The sequence below is a fragment of the Tachysurus vachellii genome, chromosome 19, assembly GCF_030014155.1.
Source record: "Tachysurus vachellii isolate PV-2020 chromosome 19, HZAU_Pvac_v1, whole genome shotgun sequence".
In the NCBI taxonomy this organism is placed as follows: domain Eukaryota; kingdom Metazoa; phylum Chordata; class Actinopteri; order Siluriformes; family Bagridae; genus Tachysurus; species Tachysurus vachellii.
The window spans coordinates 9528619-9550603 of NC_083478.1; the positions used below are offsets into that span (position 1 = coordinate 9528619).

The 21985-nt window shown below is 39.1% G+C and overlaps 2 protein-coding genes across 4 annotated transcripts in view; both read right to left on the reverse strand.

Annotated features, from left to right (window-relative positions):
• Window positions 1-61: 61 nt before the first annotated feature.
• uba1 (ubiquitin-like modifier activating enzyme 1) lies at window positions 62-15869 on the reverse strand. 2 transcript variants are annotated; one of them, XM_060893444.1, is made up of 26 exons: window positions 15661-15869; window positions 11091-11207; window positions 10238-10296; window positions 9915-10083; window positions 9585-9719; window positions 8394-8500; window positions 8186-8276; window positions 7696-7828; window positions 7485-7582; window positions 7240-7386; window positions 6446-6622; window positions 6165-6263; window positions 5968-6048; window positions 4950-5102; window positions 4397-4562; window positions 4032-4228; window positions 3857-3921; window positions 3524-3719; window positions 3294-3368; window positions 2994-3183; window positions 2789-2877; window positions 2607-2699; window positions 1638-1829; window positions 1445-1546; window positions 1255-1355; window positions 62-1146 (listed from the first exon to the last, which is right to left on the reverse strand). In XM_060893444.1, exons 2-26 carry the CDS (start codon window positions 11205-11207, stop codon window positions 1011-1013), a joined length of 3168 nt encoding a protein of 1055 aa, XP_060749427.1. In that variant the 5' UTR covers window positions 15661-15869; the 3' UTR covers window positions 62-1010. The 2 variants fall into 2 exon arrangements, with proteins under 2 accessions (XP_060749427.1, XP_060749426.1); XM_060893443.1 differs by lacking the exon at window positions 15661-15869 and adding an exon at window positions 13348-13636.
• A 1892-nt stretch (window positions 15870-17761) lies between these two features.
• camkvl (CaM kinase-like vesicle-associated, like) overlaps window positions 17762-21985 on the reverse strand; it is a 37313-nt gene continuing 33089 nt past the window's right edge. For both annotated transcript variants that reach the window (XM_060894073.1, XM_060894072.1), the window contains one exon: window positions 17762-19951. In XM_060894073.1, coding sequence (XP_060750056.1) covers window positions 18608-19951 — 1344 coding nt within the window. In that variant the 3' untranslated portion in view covers window positions 17762-18607. The remainder of the gene's footprint in view (window positions 19952-21985) is intronic.

The following is a 21985-nucleotide window of genomic DNA, read 5'->3' on the forward strand; positions in this document are numbered from 1 at the left end:
CCATTTTGACCTTCAGTTTTCATTCACTGGAGTGCAAGAATAAAAGAAGCCAAGACAGAAACTCTTTTACAACTTTATTCACTATCAGAATCAGACTAAGTGCTCCCATTACAGATTAAAACCACAATTTACTGTAATGTTTCCTGGAGGTTAACAAAATAGAAAGAATAGTTTGTCCTACAAGGTGTGCGCCATCACAACCCAAAGAAAAAGATCCTCAACTTATGTGCAGGTTTTATGTCCCTGATCCAAAAGGAAGCCAGAGAAGCAAATAGGACACACCAACTGGATCCAGGGAGGAGAAAGGGGTCAGAGTGAAGGGACCAACATGCCTTGAGACATTAACCAGAAGTAGCACCCAGCCAAGTAAAACCACCCATACCTTCCCTTATCAGCTTGTATTTATAAGGTGCCATTATATATAGTCCACGGCTATGATGTGTATCAAATGATGCGAACAAGTGTGGAAAAAGACTAAAGCATTAACATTTTAAATGTCATAACATCCAAGTTTGCATTCTTTTTGGCATCATTCAATTTTATACCATATGCATGAAAGTGTTTAAAAACAAAGCCAAACATTGCCCATTGTGGGGAAAAAAAGGGTGAGAAGCACAAAGTGGGAAAAATAACCTTTTTAAAAAGAGCCATCGTCTTTTCACACGGAGGAGTGCTGAGCATATTTATCTACTATTAGGCTGAAGCTTTACTACCAGTTTTAAATAACACTTAGTCAAAGCACTCATTCGCAAAAGGTGCACATTCTCCCCCAATACTACTGATCCATGCCAACAGGCATAGGAAACATTTACAAATGCAGGAGTATGACCCCTAGGGTCAAGGTTGGGTTTAAAGACACCGAGTTCTGAAGTCAACATCTAATCCATATTTTGTGATCATGTTTTAAATTTTAGATTTATACTTTGGGCCCCATTGATGCAAACACTATCTGATTTTTAATCCTCCTCCCGAATCCAATGTATCCCCATCCCTCCAACTTGGACGTCCTCTCAGCGAATGGTGTATCTGACATACGGCACCTCCACATCTTCATCAGTCATATCATTGCAGCAGAGTTCAAACACTAGTGCTTTAACATGCTTCCCCAGCTTCTTCTTTGACACCTTGGTCACTATCTCAGTCATGCTAAAAAAAAAGAACAAAACAGACAAAAGTCAAATGAGGTGACTGGCCTGTTACTGTGTAGCAAGTAATTGTATTCAATTATTTTTCCTCTTTGTTGAAAATACTCACGGTAACTCCAGTCTTTCTTTGAGCTTGGCAGCCGACATGAAGAAAGAGTAAAGCATGGACACGCCATGAGAGAGCATTGTGATCTCCAGCTTGTGTTCATTCTGTGGAGAGCACAAAAATAGTTACGTTTCCAAATTCAACAATGATGAGAAATAACTAATAGAACAAAAATGTAAATAGTCATTAATACCTTGAAATAGTCTAGGAACTGTTTGAGTGTCATTTCCTCTCCGTTTGGCTGAATGCCTTGCACTTCAAAGCGGTCCCATAGCGTCCAATCCTTTTCGTAGTACTGTATATCAGTTCATAAACAACGACCAATGAGTATTCACACAGTGTGCAGCTTATTTAAACCAATGATCAGGGAAATTCCAGGAACGTACCTTGTGCTGGGGAGCAGCAATGGGATCAGAGAAGGCAAAGAACGGCAATGCAAGGTTCATGAATCCATTCTTGAAAATCTCGAGCTTCTTGTGACCCTGAACGATCTTCAGCAGTTCCAGACACACCAGGCCGACTACTGCGGCTGTTGTCGTGGCGATGGCAGGAATGATCTTACCAGCAATGAGCTTGCTCTGTATAAAGTAGAGATGAATAAATAAAGCCACGTTCACACTGCAAGTCTTAATGCTCAATTCGGATATTTTGCTCAGATCTGATTTTTTTGTTTGGCTGTTCACATTACCTTTTAAAATAACCTGTGGCCTATATCAGATACCAGTGTGAACTGTTTGCTGTTTCAAACTGACCCGCATGCGCAAACGAACAATAACAATGACGTCACACGCAGCACGCCGTTGCGCTAAAAAGTTGGCGAGGTTATGGAGGAAGTATTGTATCATCTGGTGCAAGCAAACATATCATGTAATGCTATAATGTGATGTATTCAATGCAAACATTATGAGCTGGTTAATGTAACCACTTTATATAACACTCTTAACACACACGTTTCCAGTCACGTTTGTGTCACGTTTTCGCCGGCGCAAAAAGAAAAAAAAAGGTTTCGCCGGCGCATAATTGTGACGAATGACGATGTAGATTGACGTAAAAGTCGCATCAAATCCACCTTGCCTGTTCACACTGCGGCCACATTCGAAAAGATCAGATTTGGGTCTGATTAAGGACCACATATGGAAGTGGCCCAGATCTGATTTGAAAAAATCAGATCTGGGCCAGATTTGAGTGTTCACACTACTCCTGAAGAAGTCTGACCTGGTCACTTGACCCCAAAAAAATCGGATTTGGGCCACTTTTACCTGCAGTGTGAACGTGGCCTAAGTCACAAAAAAAAAAAAAAAAAAAGTCACAGCAATCACCATCGATGTTTCCAGGCAAGGGTAACTACTACTCACCTTGTGCCTGTCTGCTGGAGGAATGTCATAATTTTCTGCCCTCAGATTAGATGCTGCTACTATGAAGTCCATGTGGAAGTTTGTATCATCATCCTAAGTTAAAAAACAAAAACACTGAAAACTTAAAATCAAGCTCATACCCAAAGAACTTTTTAGAATACAGCAGAAACTGAGTGCTATACCTTTTCAAAGTCTATGGAACAGAGTTTGAACTGGGAGGATGCCTCTGAAGATGGCAGGAGGGTTTTCAGCTCCTCAAGCCTCGAGTCATCTATAAAAGAACAGGGTTATGTTTTTGGAACAAAGATTAGAGAAACACCAACGTGCAATAGGCACAAGGATATGTTCCCTCTTACACGGTGATTTGATTCATTTTGAAGTCCTTACCCAGTGATGAATTGGCAATCTGCAGCTCCTGATCAGATACATGGATCTTAACGCCAGATTTAGGGGTAAACTCGGGTACTTTGACATTCTGCAACAGCTTGGCCACAGCTTCGCGGTCAGTTGAGCCCTGTAGACCATACGTCTGGGCAAACAAGTTGGCTGCAGCGATGACGTAGTCTAGGTGCAGATCCTAAGACAACACAAATCCCTTTAGCTTTGTTGGTTCAACCTCTGGAACCAAAAGAAAATACACGTATACACCAATTGGGTTCTCATAAGGTTGTCATAAAAGACACTCACATTACTGGTGCTAAATTCTAGAGGATGAGGACATCTTTTGGGTCCTGACCAAAAAGGTGCTCCAGAGCTTGTGAGCTAAGAAACAGAAAATAAAATCCATTAATATTCATTAAAAATTGGGCTCATTATGAGTGATTAAAGAGTAATGCAACATTTTAGAGAGAATGTTTTAAATATTATTTAGAGTAGCAAGAGAATGCAGATGAACCAGAGATGAAAGAACACATCACCTGTTCAGGAGGAAAGTTGTGCAGTAACTGGCGGATGTTGTTACTGTATTGGCACTGCCAGTGGTTGCGTGCCCAAGCTACACAGTCATCCCAGCTCTTTGGACAATCCGTCACCAGACTCTTATACACAGCCTCCAGGACTTCCGCAGGTTGGGCTCCAGGCAGCTTTAATGTGCGTTCCATAAACTTCGGGTCTCTGTGGGTGGGTCAGTTAATAAAACGAAACTGAGAAGTAATCCTTTAATAATTGGAGAACTGAATCTAAAACATCAGCGCAAGTTACAACATTGCTACAACATTAAATCTTATCAAAGATGATGATTAATGACTTACGTTAGATACTGGATGGCATTCTCCGGAGGCTGTTTGAAAAGTCCCTCAAACTCATCACGTGCCCACTGAGAAAGGAAGACAAAGCATTAAAGTAGCTTGATCGCAGTGACCAAACAAACTGAAGAGAAACACACAGGCACCTATTCAAATAAGTGCATTAACACAACTCTCTCACCTGGAGTGTGTGTTCAATAGCATTGGGGAAGTTCTTTAGTGTACAGATGGGGATGGATTTCTCTGGGGGATCCTGACTAGAGCTGTAAGACTCTGTGAGGAAGGGGATCACCACCTGTACGTTCCCTTTAGTGCCCAGAGTTCCAGACTCAAGCAAAGGTTTACAGTAGTACACACACCTGCGGTCCATATACATACCTGTACAAGACGGATAAAAAAAATTATATAAACACATGTTCACTAACTTACTAATCAAGCGGTTGGACTGAATAGCGGTCAAAGAGTTTAATCAATGCCATGATCATGGAATAATTTGGATCTAATTTTCCATCAACAATGGTTTAAAATCTTCACATTTCTACTCACGTGCATCCACGTTGTCCAAGGCATTGGCCACTCCATCCAGGCTCTCAAAGAAATCATCATCATAGACTTTTTCGGTGTCTGGCCCAACGCGGTTCTGATGGCCTGTGATATGGACAGATGGATTCATCTGCTTCACAGCAGCAGCAGCAGTCTCACTCTTCATCTTCTGCTCAGAGGATTACACATAACAGCCAATTATCACCTCTTTGCCATCATTATCACTTCCTAGAGCTATCAAGTCCTAGAAGCACTATCAAATTTAATGTCAATCAGATGATATGTCCTAAAGACTGGAATGGAAACAACTGGGCCAACTATTCTCAGTTGATAACCAGCTAGATTTTTGGTACAGAAGGGGCTGGTTCAATCGCAGGGAATATACTACACACGGCAGACACGATAAACACAAATGTGCCCTTATATTGGTACAAAAAGTTTTAATAGTAATGAAAAATGTTACACTATCTTAAAAATTAATTAATTAATTAAAAAGAAAAAAAGGAAAAGGGCAGAGTTTGCACAATTATTTTAGTGTGCTTAATTTAGCTCTTACCGTCACATCCCATGGCCTGAAAAGGAACTGCCGATTGAGGTTTGATTTCTCAATTGTGTCCATGTCAGTAACAATGATTTCACCCTCCCCACTGGCCAGACCCATCATAGCAAAGTTCTTTAATAGTTCACAGCCAATTGCTCCTGCACCCACCTGAAATAAAACAGCAAAATAAAGCCATCACCATCAAAAGGAATAACAACAGGTTCGTTTAAATATAAATAGGCACTATGAAAAACTTCAGGGCTATAGGAAGAAAAAAAGCCAAAGGATTCGGACAGTTTTTGTCCACACATGCTGCTGAGGTACTTGTTCAGTCTCTTGCCATCGCAAGACTGGACGACTGCAACTCACTGCTGGCAGACTGCTCTACCTATGAACGTCCTCTGCAAATGATCCAAAATGCAACTGTACGGCTTGTTTTCAACCTGCCTAGGTTCTCACATACCACGCTGCTGCTGCAATAACCTCCACTGGCTTCCGGTAGCTGCACGCATCAGATTCAAAACACTGATACTTGCCTACAAAGCCAAAAACGGACCAGCTCCCTCTTACCTCAAAGCCCTCATCACTCCTCGCACTGCACCTCAGAGCTACCAGCACTGCTCGATTGGTCTGACCATCTCTCAGGGTAAGAGGTAAGTATACTACAAGACTCTTTTCTGTTCTGGCACTGAGGTGGTGGAATGAACTTCCCCTAGGGGTCCAGACAGCTGAAACACTGGCTAATTTCAAACAACGGTTGAAGACGTACTTATTCATGAAACACTTCAACTAGCACTTTCTTACCTGTTTGCTGTATGTGCGTATAAAATTATATATATATATAAAATAAAATACTTGAACAGTGATTTAGGCTCATGGTATCTTAAGCATGTAACCTAGTGAACCAGAGTTAATGCATCCAATGATAGAGACTTGAGCACTTTTGCACGTCGCTCTGTCTGTATAAAGGGCATCTGCCAAATGCTGTGAATGTACAAAAAAAGTCTGATGAGTGATTTAAAACAGAACTCACCAAAAAGTATCGCTGTTTGGCTAACAGTTCTTGCAGCTTGGACCCAAAAACAGCGATTTGTCCATCATATCGACAGCCTCTCTGAAGAAAACACCACATAGGTCGAAATTTAATTACACACTCCAACATGAACTATGCATATTATATGAAGTGAACAACAAAACCAAAGAGCAAAACTATTTATTCTTCATACTTACAGGTGCACATTCCTTCTCTGTGAGCGGTGCTTCAGGTAAACATTCCAGTGCATCAAAATACAGCCACTGAACGATTGGCATAAATTTGCCTGTGCATGCCTGCAGTAAAGAAACTGAAGCCGTCAACAATTTACAAAATAACACAAAGTCAAAACCTTGATTAAGAGTTAAGGTCGCGTCTAACGTTTTACATCATGAGTAAGATGAAAACCCTGAGCTTCACCATCACAACTTCAGTGGCAAAAAAAGAGATTAAGTGTATAAACGAGACCCTTTATTACCTTCATAACCTCCTGGGCAGCAAGCCCACCGATAAAGGCATTGACTGGAGCCAGGTCTCCAGCCGCGAGATAGGAAAGCTTTTTCAGCAGTGCCTGGTCCAGCTCCTCCTGCTTGGCAGAGTCAGACTGTGCTGCATTCACCTCCACAGCCAGTGCAACCAGCTCATCTGCATCTGACTGCAGGGGACAGAACACACAACTGCTGAGTCAGCTGCATCTCAAACAGGAATCAAGGCAGTATAACTGAGATCATTATCACAGAGGGTGTATAGTGCGAATAAAATAAATAAATAAATAATTATCTAAAAATTAATTTAAAAAAATAAAAATAACAAGTTACAAGAAAAGCCCCTTTCAGGTGAATTTTAAATTGTCCATTCCACCAGTGTGACAATTTGCCTCTAGCACCAAAATGCTGCTGGTGCAAAATAAGGAACTCATTACAAATAAAGCAAACCACGTTATTTAAAATGATCACTGAGTACAAAATATGAACAGTGTTCATTTATCTAATCAATTCTGAAAAGAGAATATCAAAACCATAGCTCAGTATATGATTACAAGTATAATATATATATATATATATATATATATATATATATATATATATATATATATATATATATATATATATATATATATATATATATATATATATATATATATATATATATAGAGAGAGAGAGAGAGAGAGAGAGAGAGAGAGCTATTAAAGGACCTTAATAAAAAAATAAAATAAATCTAGCATGTAATTGTGAAAAAGTAACGTACAAAAGAATAAAAGACAGACTAACTTGGTTCCAGGGTTTGGGAGAACGGCTGTGTTTCTTCTCAAAGGCATGCAGAGCCTGAAAGCCCACATGCAGCTGGCCAGGACGATCAAACTTGGCAAAGTCAGTTATAAGAAACTCCGGCTCTGACATCGATGATGAAAATGTTTTCTGCAGTCAGACAGATGTGAGAAATGTAACTTTGGCTCTTTCATTAAGTTTTATAATTATAGTGATTTAATTAGCTGAAAACACAAAGTCAGACTTACAAAAGCCACTTTCTTGGGCATCTTGACCTGTGTCACAATACCTCCTCTCACATAGTCTGAGAAAGATGTGGTATCACATATACTGAAAGTGTAGGGGCCTGCGGAGAGACAATACTAGTTTAACACACCAGCCATTTGAGTTGGATCACATTATTTAAACTGCTGTTTTGAGGGATTTTTTTAGTTTTGCTTGCAGAGATCAAATACTCACCAAGGACTTTAATTTCAATTGGCTGACAACCATTAAGCTCAGTCATACCCTGCACCTCTGTGAAGGTGACGTAGTCACCACTCTCAAAACCATGTCTCACTTCATCCAGACAAGTTACCACACCAGCAACATCCTATTAATACACATTCAAACTCAGTTTAGTTGCACCCTAGCAGACAGACGGCATGGTCATACAAAATAAATACATCAAGAATGTCAAACTAAATACAAAACAAATCTGTAAACAAACAAGTTCCATCAATACAGTCATTTTGTATTATATTCATCTTTATACTATTCTTTATAACCTTTTGTTCTATGCTTATGTTCTGTAAAGCTGCTGAGACAATGAAAAATGTAAAAAGCACTAAACAAATAAATTTGAATTGAATGTCTGCTGCTGATAAAGTATCTGCAAAACCTTGTTTAACTGTTTTAGTATTGTGTATTCACACTTTACTGCAAGACAAAACAGGCTGATGCTGCTTACCTTTGTGATCATAGAGATCATGGCACTTAAAGGCTGCTCTCCATTGGGGTCATATACAGTCATTTCCTCTCCAAAATCACAGAAAAGTTGCCTGTGCATAATGAAATATTATATCGACTTGAATATCGTCAGAAAAGGATTAGAAATACTCAAGAATTAAACTCTGTAGAGCACTCGCTCTCTTTTTACCCTCCACCAATCTTCTTACCCAAATAGACCACGTGTGTCAGCAATGATCAGTTTAATGCCTTTGCTGTGACAGAAGTCACCGACTTGCTTTTGTTCATCAAGTGTAGAGTTGGTCAGCACCACGACCTGTGTCAAGAGACATACATGACTGTCCATAGGAATCAACTATACAATAAATGTACAAGCATACACAGTGTGAAGGAAAAAAAAAATCTGTGCATGTGCATTTTCGGATTTTACTGGATGATCAATGTATGTCGCAACCCCACCCCCTGGGTCCTAGACTAAAGGAAATGTGGTGGGATAGTTTCTGCATTTCATCATAGTGGGGCACTTTTCAGTTTCTCAAATTATCATAATAAAAAAGCAATTTATAAGAAAAAAAATCTGATTTTCCTCTTTGACACAAGGTCTTAATTACTGAACACACGAGAGTAAAAACATCCAGTGAGATCCGCCTCAGTTTATGTGTCTAACGCTATACAAAAAAGAGCATATTGCACAGAAGTCAACGAGAGAGCTGTCCGGTTAAATGACACGAGAGCGTGGTTAAAAACAAAAAAGGAAAAAGAAAAAAGTACAAGGGTAATGCAAGAGTGCTCAAAGTGGAGACACCTTTTAAAAGCATTGACACTTAGTTGGAAAACCAGTACTTAAGAAAAATGAGTTTATTGACTTTGACCCGTTTTAAGAAGGCAACTTAATATTTTCGATGGTATGCTCAACATTAAGACTTAAATGTTTTCATGTAAATCTTTACATGGTAGTGTAAATCTTTACACAACTTTTTTTTAGTATTAATATTACTTTATATACACAAGTAACAATTAGCTGAATGCCTGCATGCGCAACATAAAGCACAGGACCTGGCATGAAACAAACTATATCGTTACACACACTACTGCTGCTGTATATTGTGAAAAAGCATAATACTGTTATTTGCACTACCATGCACTTTATGTACATTACTGCTCTGTCATACACTCTGTATTCCTATTTATTACTCGTACTTTCTATATTGTCTAACATCGTCTATATGTCTTGTCTAGTCCAAGCTAACTGTATATATTAGTGTTATTTATGTCTGTACTTCTGAGAGTTACAAACAGATGGAACCAAACTCCTTGTGTGTGTCAACACACTTGGCCAATAAACCTGATACTGATTCTAATCATTACACATGATCCCCATTTAAGACTGTGTGCAGTACCTGAAACTGTAACAGGTAGTCATTGGTGAGAGCTCCAGTGTAAGATGTCACAGGAACATAGCTGTTGAGTTCTGCTAGCCTCCCCTGACTGACTTCAGCACGGTTCTTCCCCACATCGTCCTCACGCAGGTAAAACTAAAAACAATAATGGTTCAAGCTTCACAATGTGCTCTTTGCAGCAAGCTTAAGGCAATGAAACTCAGTAAAACACAGTAACAGGAAAAAAACATTAACAGAAGACAATAACCTAATTGAATAAGATGTTGGGTTAGCTGATATACTATATGACAATAGTCATAAATAATACTGTGTGAAAAGCAAAACACTGACCTGTGAGGAGAGGTCTCGCCACTCGGCCACTCCTTCGTCATGCAGGGTGACGCTCTTGACTCCACCCAGAATGACATTCTTGGCAATCTCTACACCTAGTCCACGCAGTCCTGAGATCAGCACATTGGAGTTCTGCATGCGTTTCATTGCATCATGGCCCAACACATACCTGACAAGCATAAACCATGGTCAAAGATGGACTATAGACATCCATGCAGAAATTTTTCAGATTGAACTGGTTGCATAAAAGTAAGAATAAAAAAAGTAAGAATAATAAAAGAATAATGCTGTGGATACAAAAAGCAAATGAAGTCAGAACTTACAGCTGTCTGGAGTACAGGCCTTCATCAATCTCAGCATCATTTCCATTCTTAGCCATGCCCTGAAAAATGCAACACAGTCATTAGTGCACCATTAACAGCACATTCACTAAATAGACAAAGTATTACAAATGCTGCATGTCACAGAATTACAGAAAAGAAATCACTCTATAAAAAATACTACTCATGCACAGCATTCAAATGTTCACATGTAGAAACAATGTAAAGCAAGTACAAGTTCAAGCTTGAAACAAGATTTTGTTTTGTCTATTAATATTTACGTTGTTACTTATTGTTACATGTTTATTTAGATAACATACTAGTATTACTAATGTTTCTACAGCAATTTGATTTCCAAAGCTGTACATAGGTAATACTTTAGGGCTGCATCCAGTTATGTTTACAAAATATTTACTGTTTCCAATTAGCCTGGGACACAAAGTTCTGCGCAAAAGACATAATGAGGATTTTTTTTTTGTATTTTGTGCATATAAAGATTTTCTAGACTGCATTATTACTAGAAGACCAGTACGATTTCAGTTTGCACCCATATGTACCAGAGTAACCTGGTAAAAAACAAAACAAAACAGTGCAATAGATTATAAAAGGATTTCAAACAGCTGTTTTATTTGAGTATTATGGACCAATGGTTACAAGTCCTATTGACAGGTTAGTTAGTGTGTATACAAGGCTGGCCAGACCCAAGAATGCAATTCAGCCCACAACCAGGGCCTCTAAACTTTACCTCCACTCCACTGACCCTCAATTCAAGTATATTTCAAAACTATGGCAAACAGTATACTATGAGAACATGCTGCAAGATACAATGCAGCACTACATGGTGGTGTGGACTTACGTTAGTTGGTGTGTGGGATATTTCGGTTCTGACAGAGTTTGAGGAGGAGCAGTGGGATCCCGTCTTCGTCTCTGATCCTGACACGCGACGCTTCTTGGACAGCGGCGAGCTGGACATCTACAGACCAACCAGACAGGTTTAGAAAAAATGAAACATACTATGCATTTACATAGAACAGTTTTTATATGTAGAGTATAAAGTGTATATAGAATCAGAATCAGAAGGAGCTTAATTTATTGGTATTTTCACATGCGACAAATTTGTTTTAGTGACAGAAGCTCCACAGTGTAACAGAATGACATATACAATATATACAAATTCTATGTACAAATGTACAAAAGTGTGAAATGTGCAACTGAAATATACAATATAGACAATTTGTATGTGCAAATTTACAAGTGTGAAATGTGCAATTGAAATATACATAGTATATGTTTTAAGTAAATAATGTGTAAATAAATATACTATAGTATATATATATTCAGTATATAGTATACTATTTATGTGTATATATATATATATATATATATATATATATATATATATATATATATATATAAAATTTGGACAAGAATTTTGCTCATCATGAAGTATTTCATTAATGATTACCTATTCAAAGATTTTTCAGACTTTTTTTTCAGTTTTTGCTGTTGTAAATGCAAGATGAAAGTTAACTTTCTGTTCCCATGATGCTAGCAATTAAAATATATACATCAACATGTCTACATATCTGGACCATGTGGTTCTGTTGGGATGACCAGTATAACAGTACATCATGTTTTTCCTTCTCCCATCAAGACTGAAAATTTCTCCACTGGGTCAGTGATTTGCACACTTCTCCAAATTGGTCAGTGACCTTTTGAGCTGGTGTTAGCTGTGTTCTTTATATAAATCATACTGGTCTGGGACGTTTGGGTTCAGCACTGGACAGTTCCTGTAACGAATCGCTAAAAAGCTTTGGGCTGCAAAAGACCAATTTCCAATTCTGGTTAACATGTGGCCCAGAGGTCTGTAGTGCTGGTCCCAATCAAACACAGACCAATCATACAAGGAAGGTGAAAACAAAAGGGTTATCAAGATTTTATAACCAGACAAAAAAAAAAACATTTTTAATCAACAAATGTAAATTAACTTGAGTGAATTTTCTGAGCCTTCGTTATTAAAGATTAAAATAAATAAATAAATAAATCTAGGTTTCCTGGTCTTCTGCATCATCTAAGAGCACCACATAGTGAGCACCAAGTCCTTGAATGATGAGACCAGGGCAGAGGCTGCACCGTGCCGCAGACTGTAGGTAACCAGCCTGCTATAAATAGCCTGTGTACAGAATCGCTTTTGTTTATGGAATAAGGCTCGCCCATTGTGCCTGCACAAAAACCCTGATTCATCAAATTCTCTCGTGTTTAATAACCTCTTTTAGACTAACCAACTTCTGTGATGTTGTGGTCTATTAATAAACCCTGACGTGGTCATCCCAGCTTGTCTCCTGATTCGAAAAGATGTCGCTTTCGCCTCGAAACCTCGGAGACAGAAGAATGACAGCAGCGTAAAAACGCGTCCCACAGCTCTAGTTTAGTAACGTGGAAAATCCGCAGTACAGCAAAACACGACAAAACGGTGTGTTCGGCACTTTAATAACAACGTCGACAAAAGCTGATTATGCTCCACGGGGTCAGAATATGGCTAGGTTATAAGTATAAGTATCGACATTAAAACTAGAAATAGAGAAAAGAACAGCACAGAATCGGCTAAGAGCAACCGTACACCTGCTATACGTGTATTTCTGCCAGCTAGCTTCTCCTTGTTTCATCGATTCCTGCCTTTGCACTTCCTTGTCGATGACAGATGATCCGTCATCCGTGAGATAAGTCCGAATCTGATAAATTTAGGGTTAAATACATTCATGTTAGCTACTCGGGGCGCTGTTTGATAAAAGTGATATGATTCTGATATAACAAACAGATTAGCTACTACATAAGAGACAGATGCAGGTTTGAGGCCTAGTGAGCGCCCTGAGCGACCGTAGTGAAGTTGCCCAACCGACTGACTGCGAGTTACGGCGACGAAAAACGAAACTTCCCCGGTTTAAAAAAAGGATTCAGGTGGCCTAAGCAAAGCGGTTTATACGTAAAATCACCGTTCAGGAATAAACATGGACAGCGCAGAAAGTCAGCAGCGAGTGAGAGAGAGAGAGAGAGAGAGAGAGAAAGAGATAAACGAACAGCACCAAGTCGGTGTTGAATGGTTCCTCTCTTACCAATAACCCTTCTCTCTGTCCACTCTCGGTGTCGGCAAAACCGATCCGCGTGTGAAACGTCGACGATGCGAGCTGTTGTTTAAAAAAGAAGGCCAAAACAACAAACAAAAAAACAACAATAAACAACTAATGAGCAACACCACGATGTCGCCGTTCTTCCGTTCAAAGTGCGACAAAGTCCAAGCGCTGCTGTCCTGCCGAGTCACCGTGCTGGTTTGTCCTGCGCCGTGGAACTAATCGCGTTTCTGCTTTCACTTCGGCACACGGAACAAAACCAAAATGGCAGCTACAGCGCAGGGGCGGAGAAACTCATACATTCAACAGGAAAAGGCGGGCTGTGGGTAAGATGCCCTGACAAGCCTGTTGCTGATTGGTCAGCTGCACTTTAACATGCGGAAATAACTCTGTCTGCTCATACTACCGCGAATATGTACCACATGTAACAGACTACACACACATTTCATTACTGATGTGCAGAGAGAAACAACAACAAACACACGGATGTCCTGCACTGACCTTTTGTCCTGCACTGTTTGCACCAGGTCGCACAGATGCACTTTATGTATCTAGGACTAACTTAAGTCCTTATAGCTCTGTCTTTGTTTTCTGTAGCTCCCTGGTCCTGGAGAAACCTTGTGTGTACTGCAACAGCTATATATGGTTGAAACGACAATAAAAGCTTCTTGTATCTTGAATGTTCAATAAAGTAGCACATGTGCAAAAAGTGCAACAAAAAAGGTACAGTGATCTGCAGAACTCATCCTCATTGTCCTTATGCTTCATAACAATTAGATCTCTTTTTTTATCTCCATACATTGATCTTAATCCTGTTTAATTCTTAGAACTGTGCAGTTTTATTAACTGCAATGTTAAATGTGAGATATCACCTTGTATCAATAAGCTTTAATACGGAGATTCCAACTCAGTCCCCAGGGACCAGCAGTTTTTGATATATTGCATCTTACCACACATGAATAATTTCTGACTGCTTAACACAAAAAAGCTTTGCTCTAGATCACCAATTCCGGTGTAATATAGAGACTTTAAATAAAGTGTTCATGCTTTTATCCACTTCTGATATTCCTGATCCAAATGATGCAGGAACACATCAAGTACAGTGAGACCCCAGGACTAATGGTTACTGTTTTATTGAATGTTATAACAACATAACTGATGACCAGCAAATACATACAACCAGTTCTCCTTAAAATCTGTGATCAATAAAACACTGATGCTGTAATCTATCAGTAATCTGCCTACAATGACCCCAAGTCATGCCTAGTTCATTTATTTTAATTGAAAGCATCACTGTCAACTAAACTAAACTGTCAACTAAACTATACAGACTTATCCACAACTTGGCAAACCTATTTCCCTGCATGCAAGTCATTTATCAGCCATCAGAAGTTACATAAAAAGCAGAGAATGATCTGATTCTATGAAGGGAGAGCAGTTTTGTAATAAAATGTTAAATAATTCTTGTTGGGGGGAAGGGCGAGGTTTTCTGACAAAGGCCCAGGTGGAACATTTTGACTAGGCTCGGATTATTTTTCTGAGAAAACAGAGGTGAGCATCTGTGCTTAGTTTTACCCAGACACCTGCTATACACTGGTGTTATTGAAAGCGACCCTGAATGAAGATCTTAGGGATGAACTCACGACCTTATTTACACAAACGAGGAGCAGTCCGCTAGCTTCCAGCATCTGAGACAGTTATCTTTACAATCCACACGATTTAAAGGCACTACACCAGCAGCCATCACATGTAGGTCAGTCAACAGCTTATCTAAGTAGGCAAACTAAAATCAATCTCAAAACTCTTTTTTAGGGGTTTTTCTCTGCAGTCAGATGAATCACTTCGATGCATTTAAGATATTTTTAAATCAACCGGTTTCTAGTCACATAACTGTTCTTTGGTTAAAACCTAAGAAAACGAACCAGCTACGTGATCTGCGCCAAACAAGAAAAGCAAAGCATGCATTAGCTTGTTGGCTAATAAAGCTGCGCTCCACATAAAGCCGAAAAATGGGAGCTTGTTAGCGCGTTAGCACGTTAGCTTGGTAGCTCTTGTTACCAACTTGTAAATGATTCTAAAATAGATTGCTACAGAACCGAATGTTAGTGCGTAAAACACGTAACATAACACATAAAAATGCACAACAAGCGGCTGGCTTTCAGAAACGCCGACTAGCTGATTAGCACAGTGCATTAGGTGTAGCTAGCTAGCAAGCTGCAACAATCTATTCTTATAGACGCTTTAGCTAGCTAGGTAGCTAGTTAGCATTAGCTAGACACATAAGTATGCAGAACTCACCACATCCGATATTACACAGGCCTTTCCACGGTACTGAACACACGGATATTTCTCAGGGGGAAAAAAAAAAACAAAACAACTAATTAAACTGTTTATATAACTGTCTGTTTCTCAAAATAGCGATTAAATCTGTGCAGAAGATGAACCGACGCCTAACCGGCTACCGACTGTACCGTTACCGCTCACTCTCAGCGCGAGCCAGTTGTTCAGTAACCGAGCAGCAACATGTGCAGAGTTTGAGTCAAGAACGGTCCACCGGTTAAGGATGGGATGGACGTGTGGAATCTAAATCGATATTTTCCCACCGTTCAAAGTCAAAATTGCTTATACGCATGCCTTAATATTAATATAATTGTAATATTTAAAAAACGAACTGCCACTTGTATTATGATCTCTAAAAAAATAACGTACATTAATCTGCATTTTAATAAACACCCCCGCGAATCTCAAAGTGAACTCACCCATAGTTTTGATTCGCTGTGCATGACGGGAAACGCAGTACATAAACACTTCGAAGGTGTTTTTAAAACCAGAACGACATGTAACGTGACATAATTACATGAAACGTAATATCTCTAAAAACGTTTGAGGACAAATTGTCAAAGCGTATATTGTCCTTTTTCACATAATTTTGGTGCACATTTCATCTCAGTTGCTCTTATATTTTATTATGTTTTATTATATAGGTATATAATTACTGTATATATATATATATATATATATATATATATATATATATATATATATATATATATATATATATATGCATTATTATTATTATTATTATTATTATTATTATTATTATTATTATTATTAAAATTAAATTTCTTCTTATTATATAAATTATTATGAAGTATATATATACTGTATGTATATATATCATTAGGATTAAGATTAGTTGAAATTAATTTTGGGGAGCAGTGGTCAAGTGGTCAAGGTTGTTGATTGTTGATCAGAGGGTCGGGGTAAATGCCTCAGCACTTCCATTCTGCCTCCATTGGGCCCTCACTGCTCTAGATGTGCCACACCATGGCTGAAACTGTGCTCTGACCCCCAACTGCCAAAGCTGGGATCTGCAAAGAAAGAATTTCAGTGTGCTGTAATGTATAAGTAACATGATGTAACTCTCAATATATGTTTACTTTAAAGGATACAGTGTTCAGTAGTTGTTCATCTCCCGTAACCTCTTTATTATGATTAGGGTCATGGTAGACCCAGAGTCTATTCTGGGAACACAGGTCATGAAGCAGTGGAACACTGACTCCTAGGGCAATTTTGCACAGCAGGTTCATGTACTGGCATACTTTTGGGAGCAAAAGTCTGGAGAATCAAGAGGAAACCCATACAGACACAGGGCAAGCATGCAGAACTCCACACAAATAGTAACACAATCTTAAGATTGAACTGGGTAGACTGGACCTGGGGCAGTGATCCTAAACACTGGGCCATGGTGCCACCCAAAATACATAGAATGACCTATGAGTATATACACACACAACTAACTGCGTATTCCTCTGAACTCTATGTTGAACGTATGCATGCAGAGAAGGTATATAAAGCAAATATCAATCTAAAACACTCTGGACTGATTTTCAGGTCAGAATAAGATAAAACTATGCTCTGTAATATAAAACTGATTTAATAAAGCACTTGAATCAAAAGATAAAACGTCATGTTGGAAAACTGATTAGAAATGTTTCACTTGTTTAATAAAAATCATTCAACAGCACATAAATGTTCAAATAATGTAGATATTTAAAAAAGTGAATATAATGCCCTTAGCTGCATAATGTCAAGCCAGAACAAATAAACAAAGTACTCACACTGGGATACCATCTAGATTTTATTGAAATCTTTGCAGAGAGAGTGCAAAAGTACTTTGGAAGAATATTCACATCACTATGACAAAATAGTTGAAAAGTGGAACCAGAGCACAGAAGTAAGGCTGTTACGATTGGAAATATCCAATTTTTAAATAAAAAAAAATAATAATAAGGAGTTTTAAATAACTATACATTGGATAAACCTGGTAATATATGTAATAACAAAAAAGAGAAAGAAAATATTTTCCAAACATGTATGATAAAGAAGTAACACAACCAATCAGATGAGAAGGGAAATGTCTGGCTAGTCTCACTAAGTTACTATCAATTAGGACAAACATAAACTTAGATTAAAAAGACATGCAGAAATAGTATGTACAGGATGAACTGTACAGAATAAGAATAATGAACATAGCTTTTTCAGTTGATATTGCAAATATATATTCTTATTCTGATTCTAGTTCTACAAAATAGTATTCTTCCCAGGCTGTTTCTGTTGCCCCAGTGTGCTATATTTCCATGAGAATGCTATGTGCATGAATGGCGGTTGATGGCAGCGGTGCAGTAACTGGACTATAATTGCTAAAGTAACTGGTATATACAGTGACCATTACCATTAAGAAGAATATGTGCCTGTGTTTTCTTTTAGGCTGAACTTTATTCTACACTGTACATGTCTAACACCCTTTCTTCTGATTGCTTAAACGTAGACCACTGGATTATGGTTATGAAATTACTCGTGGAAAATATGAGTGCTCTCTGTAATATTGTAATGCCACATACGCATATTTACAGGTATTTCAAGCACTAGTCTCATCTCACGTTCCATTGTTATGTGGTGTACATAAGCTGTGTCCGAAAATGCACATAAGGGGATGTTACACTATAATTTTATGTACATAACAGTCCCCAAAGGCTCAAACATGTAATTGTGTTTTTCTGCTAGAAACCATCTTCAGCACAAACACAGCTGGTCGTGACTCTTCTTGACTAAAAAGCAAAGAGGAGCAAAGCTACTCTATAATTTAGATTTTACAAATTTTTGTACAGCATCAAAGCTGCTTCTTTGACATCCATGACTCGTTCTAAGCTCCTCTTATCATTTTTTTTTGCTCATATAAGCTTCATAAGCCTCTGCTTGACACGCCTCCTCTCGGGGACTGGGTCAGTCTTGCAGCACTCCTCTGTCCATCTCTATCACCCTGCTCAGTGACCAATTGGCTGTTAGTTTGGGTTTGACTGGGTGGGATTGGAGGTGGGTAAGAGGGCGGTGGAATAGTGAGGTGTGGTAAAGAGGGCATGGGTGGCCTTGGGGTGGTAGGTAAAGGAGGCGGAGTAGAACGGTCTTGGTAGGATCGGTGATGAACTGAAGGAGAAGATTGGGCGCTTTTTGATTTTGGCAAACTCTCAGGACAGTCCCTGATCTGCTCCAATAGGGAGGGCATATCACCTTCGATCTTCTCAAGAACAGCTGCCATTTGCTTTTCGATCTCTTCAATCACGCTGTCCATTTGCCAGTCGGAACTGGCATCCTCTCCTTGTAGATCATTGTATGCTGCCCCGCTGCTAACAGAGTAAGGAGGACAGCATACATTCCTACAAGCAGCAGCATGGCTTGTATCTCTCTGTTCTTGCACATACACAGTCTTCTTACGACCCAAACTTGAAGATTCTTTACTAGCATACAAACTATGTGCATGTTTTCCTGATTTATCTCTTATGCCTCCTTCCTTTTCTCTGCTGCTAGGACTACTCTCTCCTATCGTCCCAGCACCTATCTGCCCCTCCGCTACTGTCTCTGGAAGCTGGGTCTGACACCAGCTTCCAGGGGATTTTTCCTGCTTACTTGCTGTCTCTGCCTTCTCCTCCTTTGATGCTGCCTGCTCTTTCTCAACAGCTGGACTGCTTGTCTTGGTACCATGCCCTAACCCATGATCCAGAGACAAATTAGCAGCCATTCTACGGCGGTTTGGGGTATCGGGTGCTACTTTCTTGTCGGTGGCCTCTTTCTCTGTGGTAAATTTGTTTCTTTGGCAGTCAGAGGATTTCGTGTATATATTGGAGGTGGGTTCCTCGCATGCCATTGGTTTTTCCTGGCCCAAAACAGCTGCTATTTTGTGAGAGTCATCCACACTTGCTTTCTTCTCAACTACCTTGTTCTGCTCCTCCCGTTGAGTCTGGGTTGAGGAGTCAGTTTGTGCGAGTGATTTTGACGTTTCTGAGAGGGAATTTGTAACTGCCATCTCTTTCTCTTCTTGCAATTTGCTCTCTTGAGACTCAGTTAGTGTGTTTTCCACCATCACCTCATTGGACATGCTCACAGATAAACCTCCCCCTGAGTCAGTGGGGACTCCTTCACTTCCTCCTCCATCAGCCTGGACACCCCTCCGTCCTTCTTTTGCCGCTTCTGCTGAACTTAGCTCTGACGCGCGAAGACGCTGCATGAATGTAGTGACTCTAATCGCTTTCTGAAAACACAGAGCAAGAAAGTTAGGATTTGGAAGCTTTTATTCAGCCACAAAGTCAACCTGGAATAAAGTCTGGGTCTTTTCACACTTGAGATTATTTTGATCAAACCACTAAATGGAGGACCATCAAGGCAGTTTTTCTGTTTGCTTGGTTTTCATGGCAAAAACTATAGCAACATTGTCAACATAATATGAATATTATTATTAATTACAAAACTCTATAATTAATATATAATTATTAATGGTCATGATAATCATTTAAACAGAACACAGGCTATGTTTTAGTATGTAAAATCTGGTGAAGGTGGATGGTGAACTGTTTAAAAATAACTAGATTTTCTGCCTCTCATGCTGTAGCCATGGCTTGATTCAGTTGGCATTTAACAGAAGAAGGCACTTATTTACCTGCCTTCAGGTATATCTGTGCAATCACTTCTTTTACCCACATTCTCATCTGCAAGACCAGAGAGTCTATTAGTTTTTTGATACACCGGTGTCATTATCTTTGGCTGTATCAGACACATTTGTCACCAAACAAAGCTCATTTCATTTGCCAAATGATTTGGCCGCAATGATGACGAGCAAAAAATCAGCAGCATCAATCACTTAAGCCTGATTTGTTTTGTTGTGGTGGTTGATATTAAACAGACATTATAATTTTATTTGGGTACCACAGGGGTCTATTATTATTATTATTATTATTATTATTATTATTATTATTATTATTATTACTATCAGGGTTCAAGCGCGAAGCGCTGGAAACCTATTGTTTTTGTTAGGATTTTTATTATTATTATTATTATTATTATTATTATTATTATTATTATTATTATTATTACTATCAGGGTTCAAGCGCGAAGCGCTGGAAACCTATTGTTTTTGTTAGGATTTTTATTATTATTATTATTATTATTATTATTATTATTCCGCCCTAGAAACGGTCGTGCAGCCCAAACCGTACGGCCTAGAGAGCTCAAACTTGGTCAGATGGTAGTACTGGTCAGAGTTACTCAGGGCCAAAATCTCAGCGGAATCGGACAATCTGGGGCGCTTCAGCGCCCCAAAACGCGTTTGTGCCTATAGGTCCAAAAACCCAATTTTGTGCTGACTCGTAAGGCAAAGTCTCAGAATCAGAATCAGAATCAGAATGGTCTTTATTGCCAAGTATGTTTTCATACTTCATTTTGCTTCGCACGAGGATTGTAGACTCACCGATATGACTTTGTTTATTTGTCACTTTGTGTATGTGAAAATCCTTTAAGGCCTTATACTCCCTAAAGGCCTTAAATGCTTGAACCCGGGAAATGCTGCTTGCAGCTTTAATTATTATTATTATTATTATTATTATTATTATTATTATTATTATTCCGCCCTAGAAACGGTCGTGCAGCCCAAACCGTAAGGCCTAGAGAGCTCAAGCTTGGTCAGATGGTAGTACTGGTCACAGTTACTCAGGGCCAAGGTTTCAGCGGAATCGGACAATTTGGGGCACTTCAGCGCCCCAAAATGTGTTTGTCCCCATAACCCCTAAACCCCTAAAGCCCCTATGTCCAAATCTCAAGTGCTTTATATCATTGGAATCCTTGGCTCATGACTTAAAAAACGTATATCTCCAATTTCATTTCCGCCATTACATTTTTTCGCTATCGCGCATTTTATCCGAAACCTACTTTTGCTAACTAGTCCTAGGATTTTCGCCTGATCAAGACCAATCCAGTGCAGTAATATTCTCTGGAGTCTCAAAGACAATAATTTTCGAAAAAAAGTCGAAATTTTGATTCAGGGTCCTTAAGGGGCCCCAAAAAGTTTGGACTGTGAGGAGCCAGTTTTACTAAAATGTCAATAACTCAAGAATTAAATGAGCTATCAACACCAAACTTGGGACATGTTGGAAAGAGGTCAAACTGAGGTCACATTTCAAAAAAGAGGTCAAACTGAGGTCACATTTCAAAAACCGTGGCGATTGGCCACTTCGTGGTGCTATAATGGAAAAATCACTAAAAACAGCGCCCCCAACAGTCCAAAAACCCAATT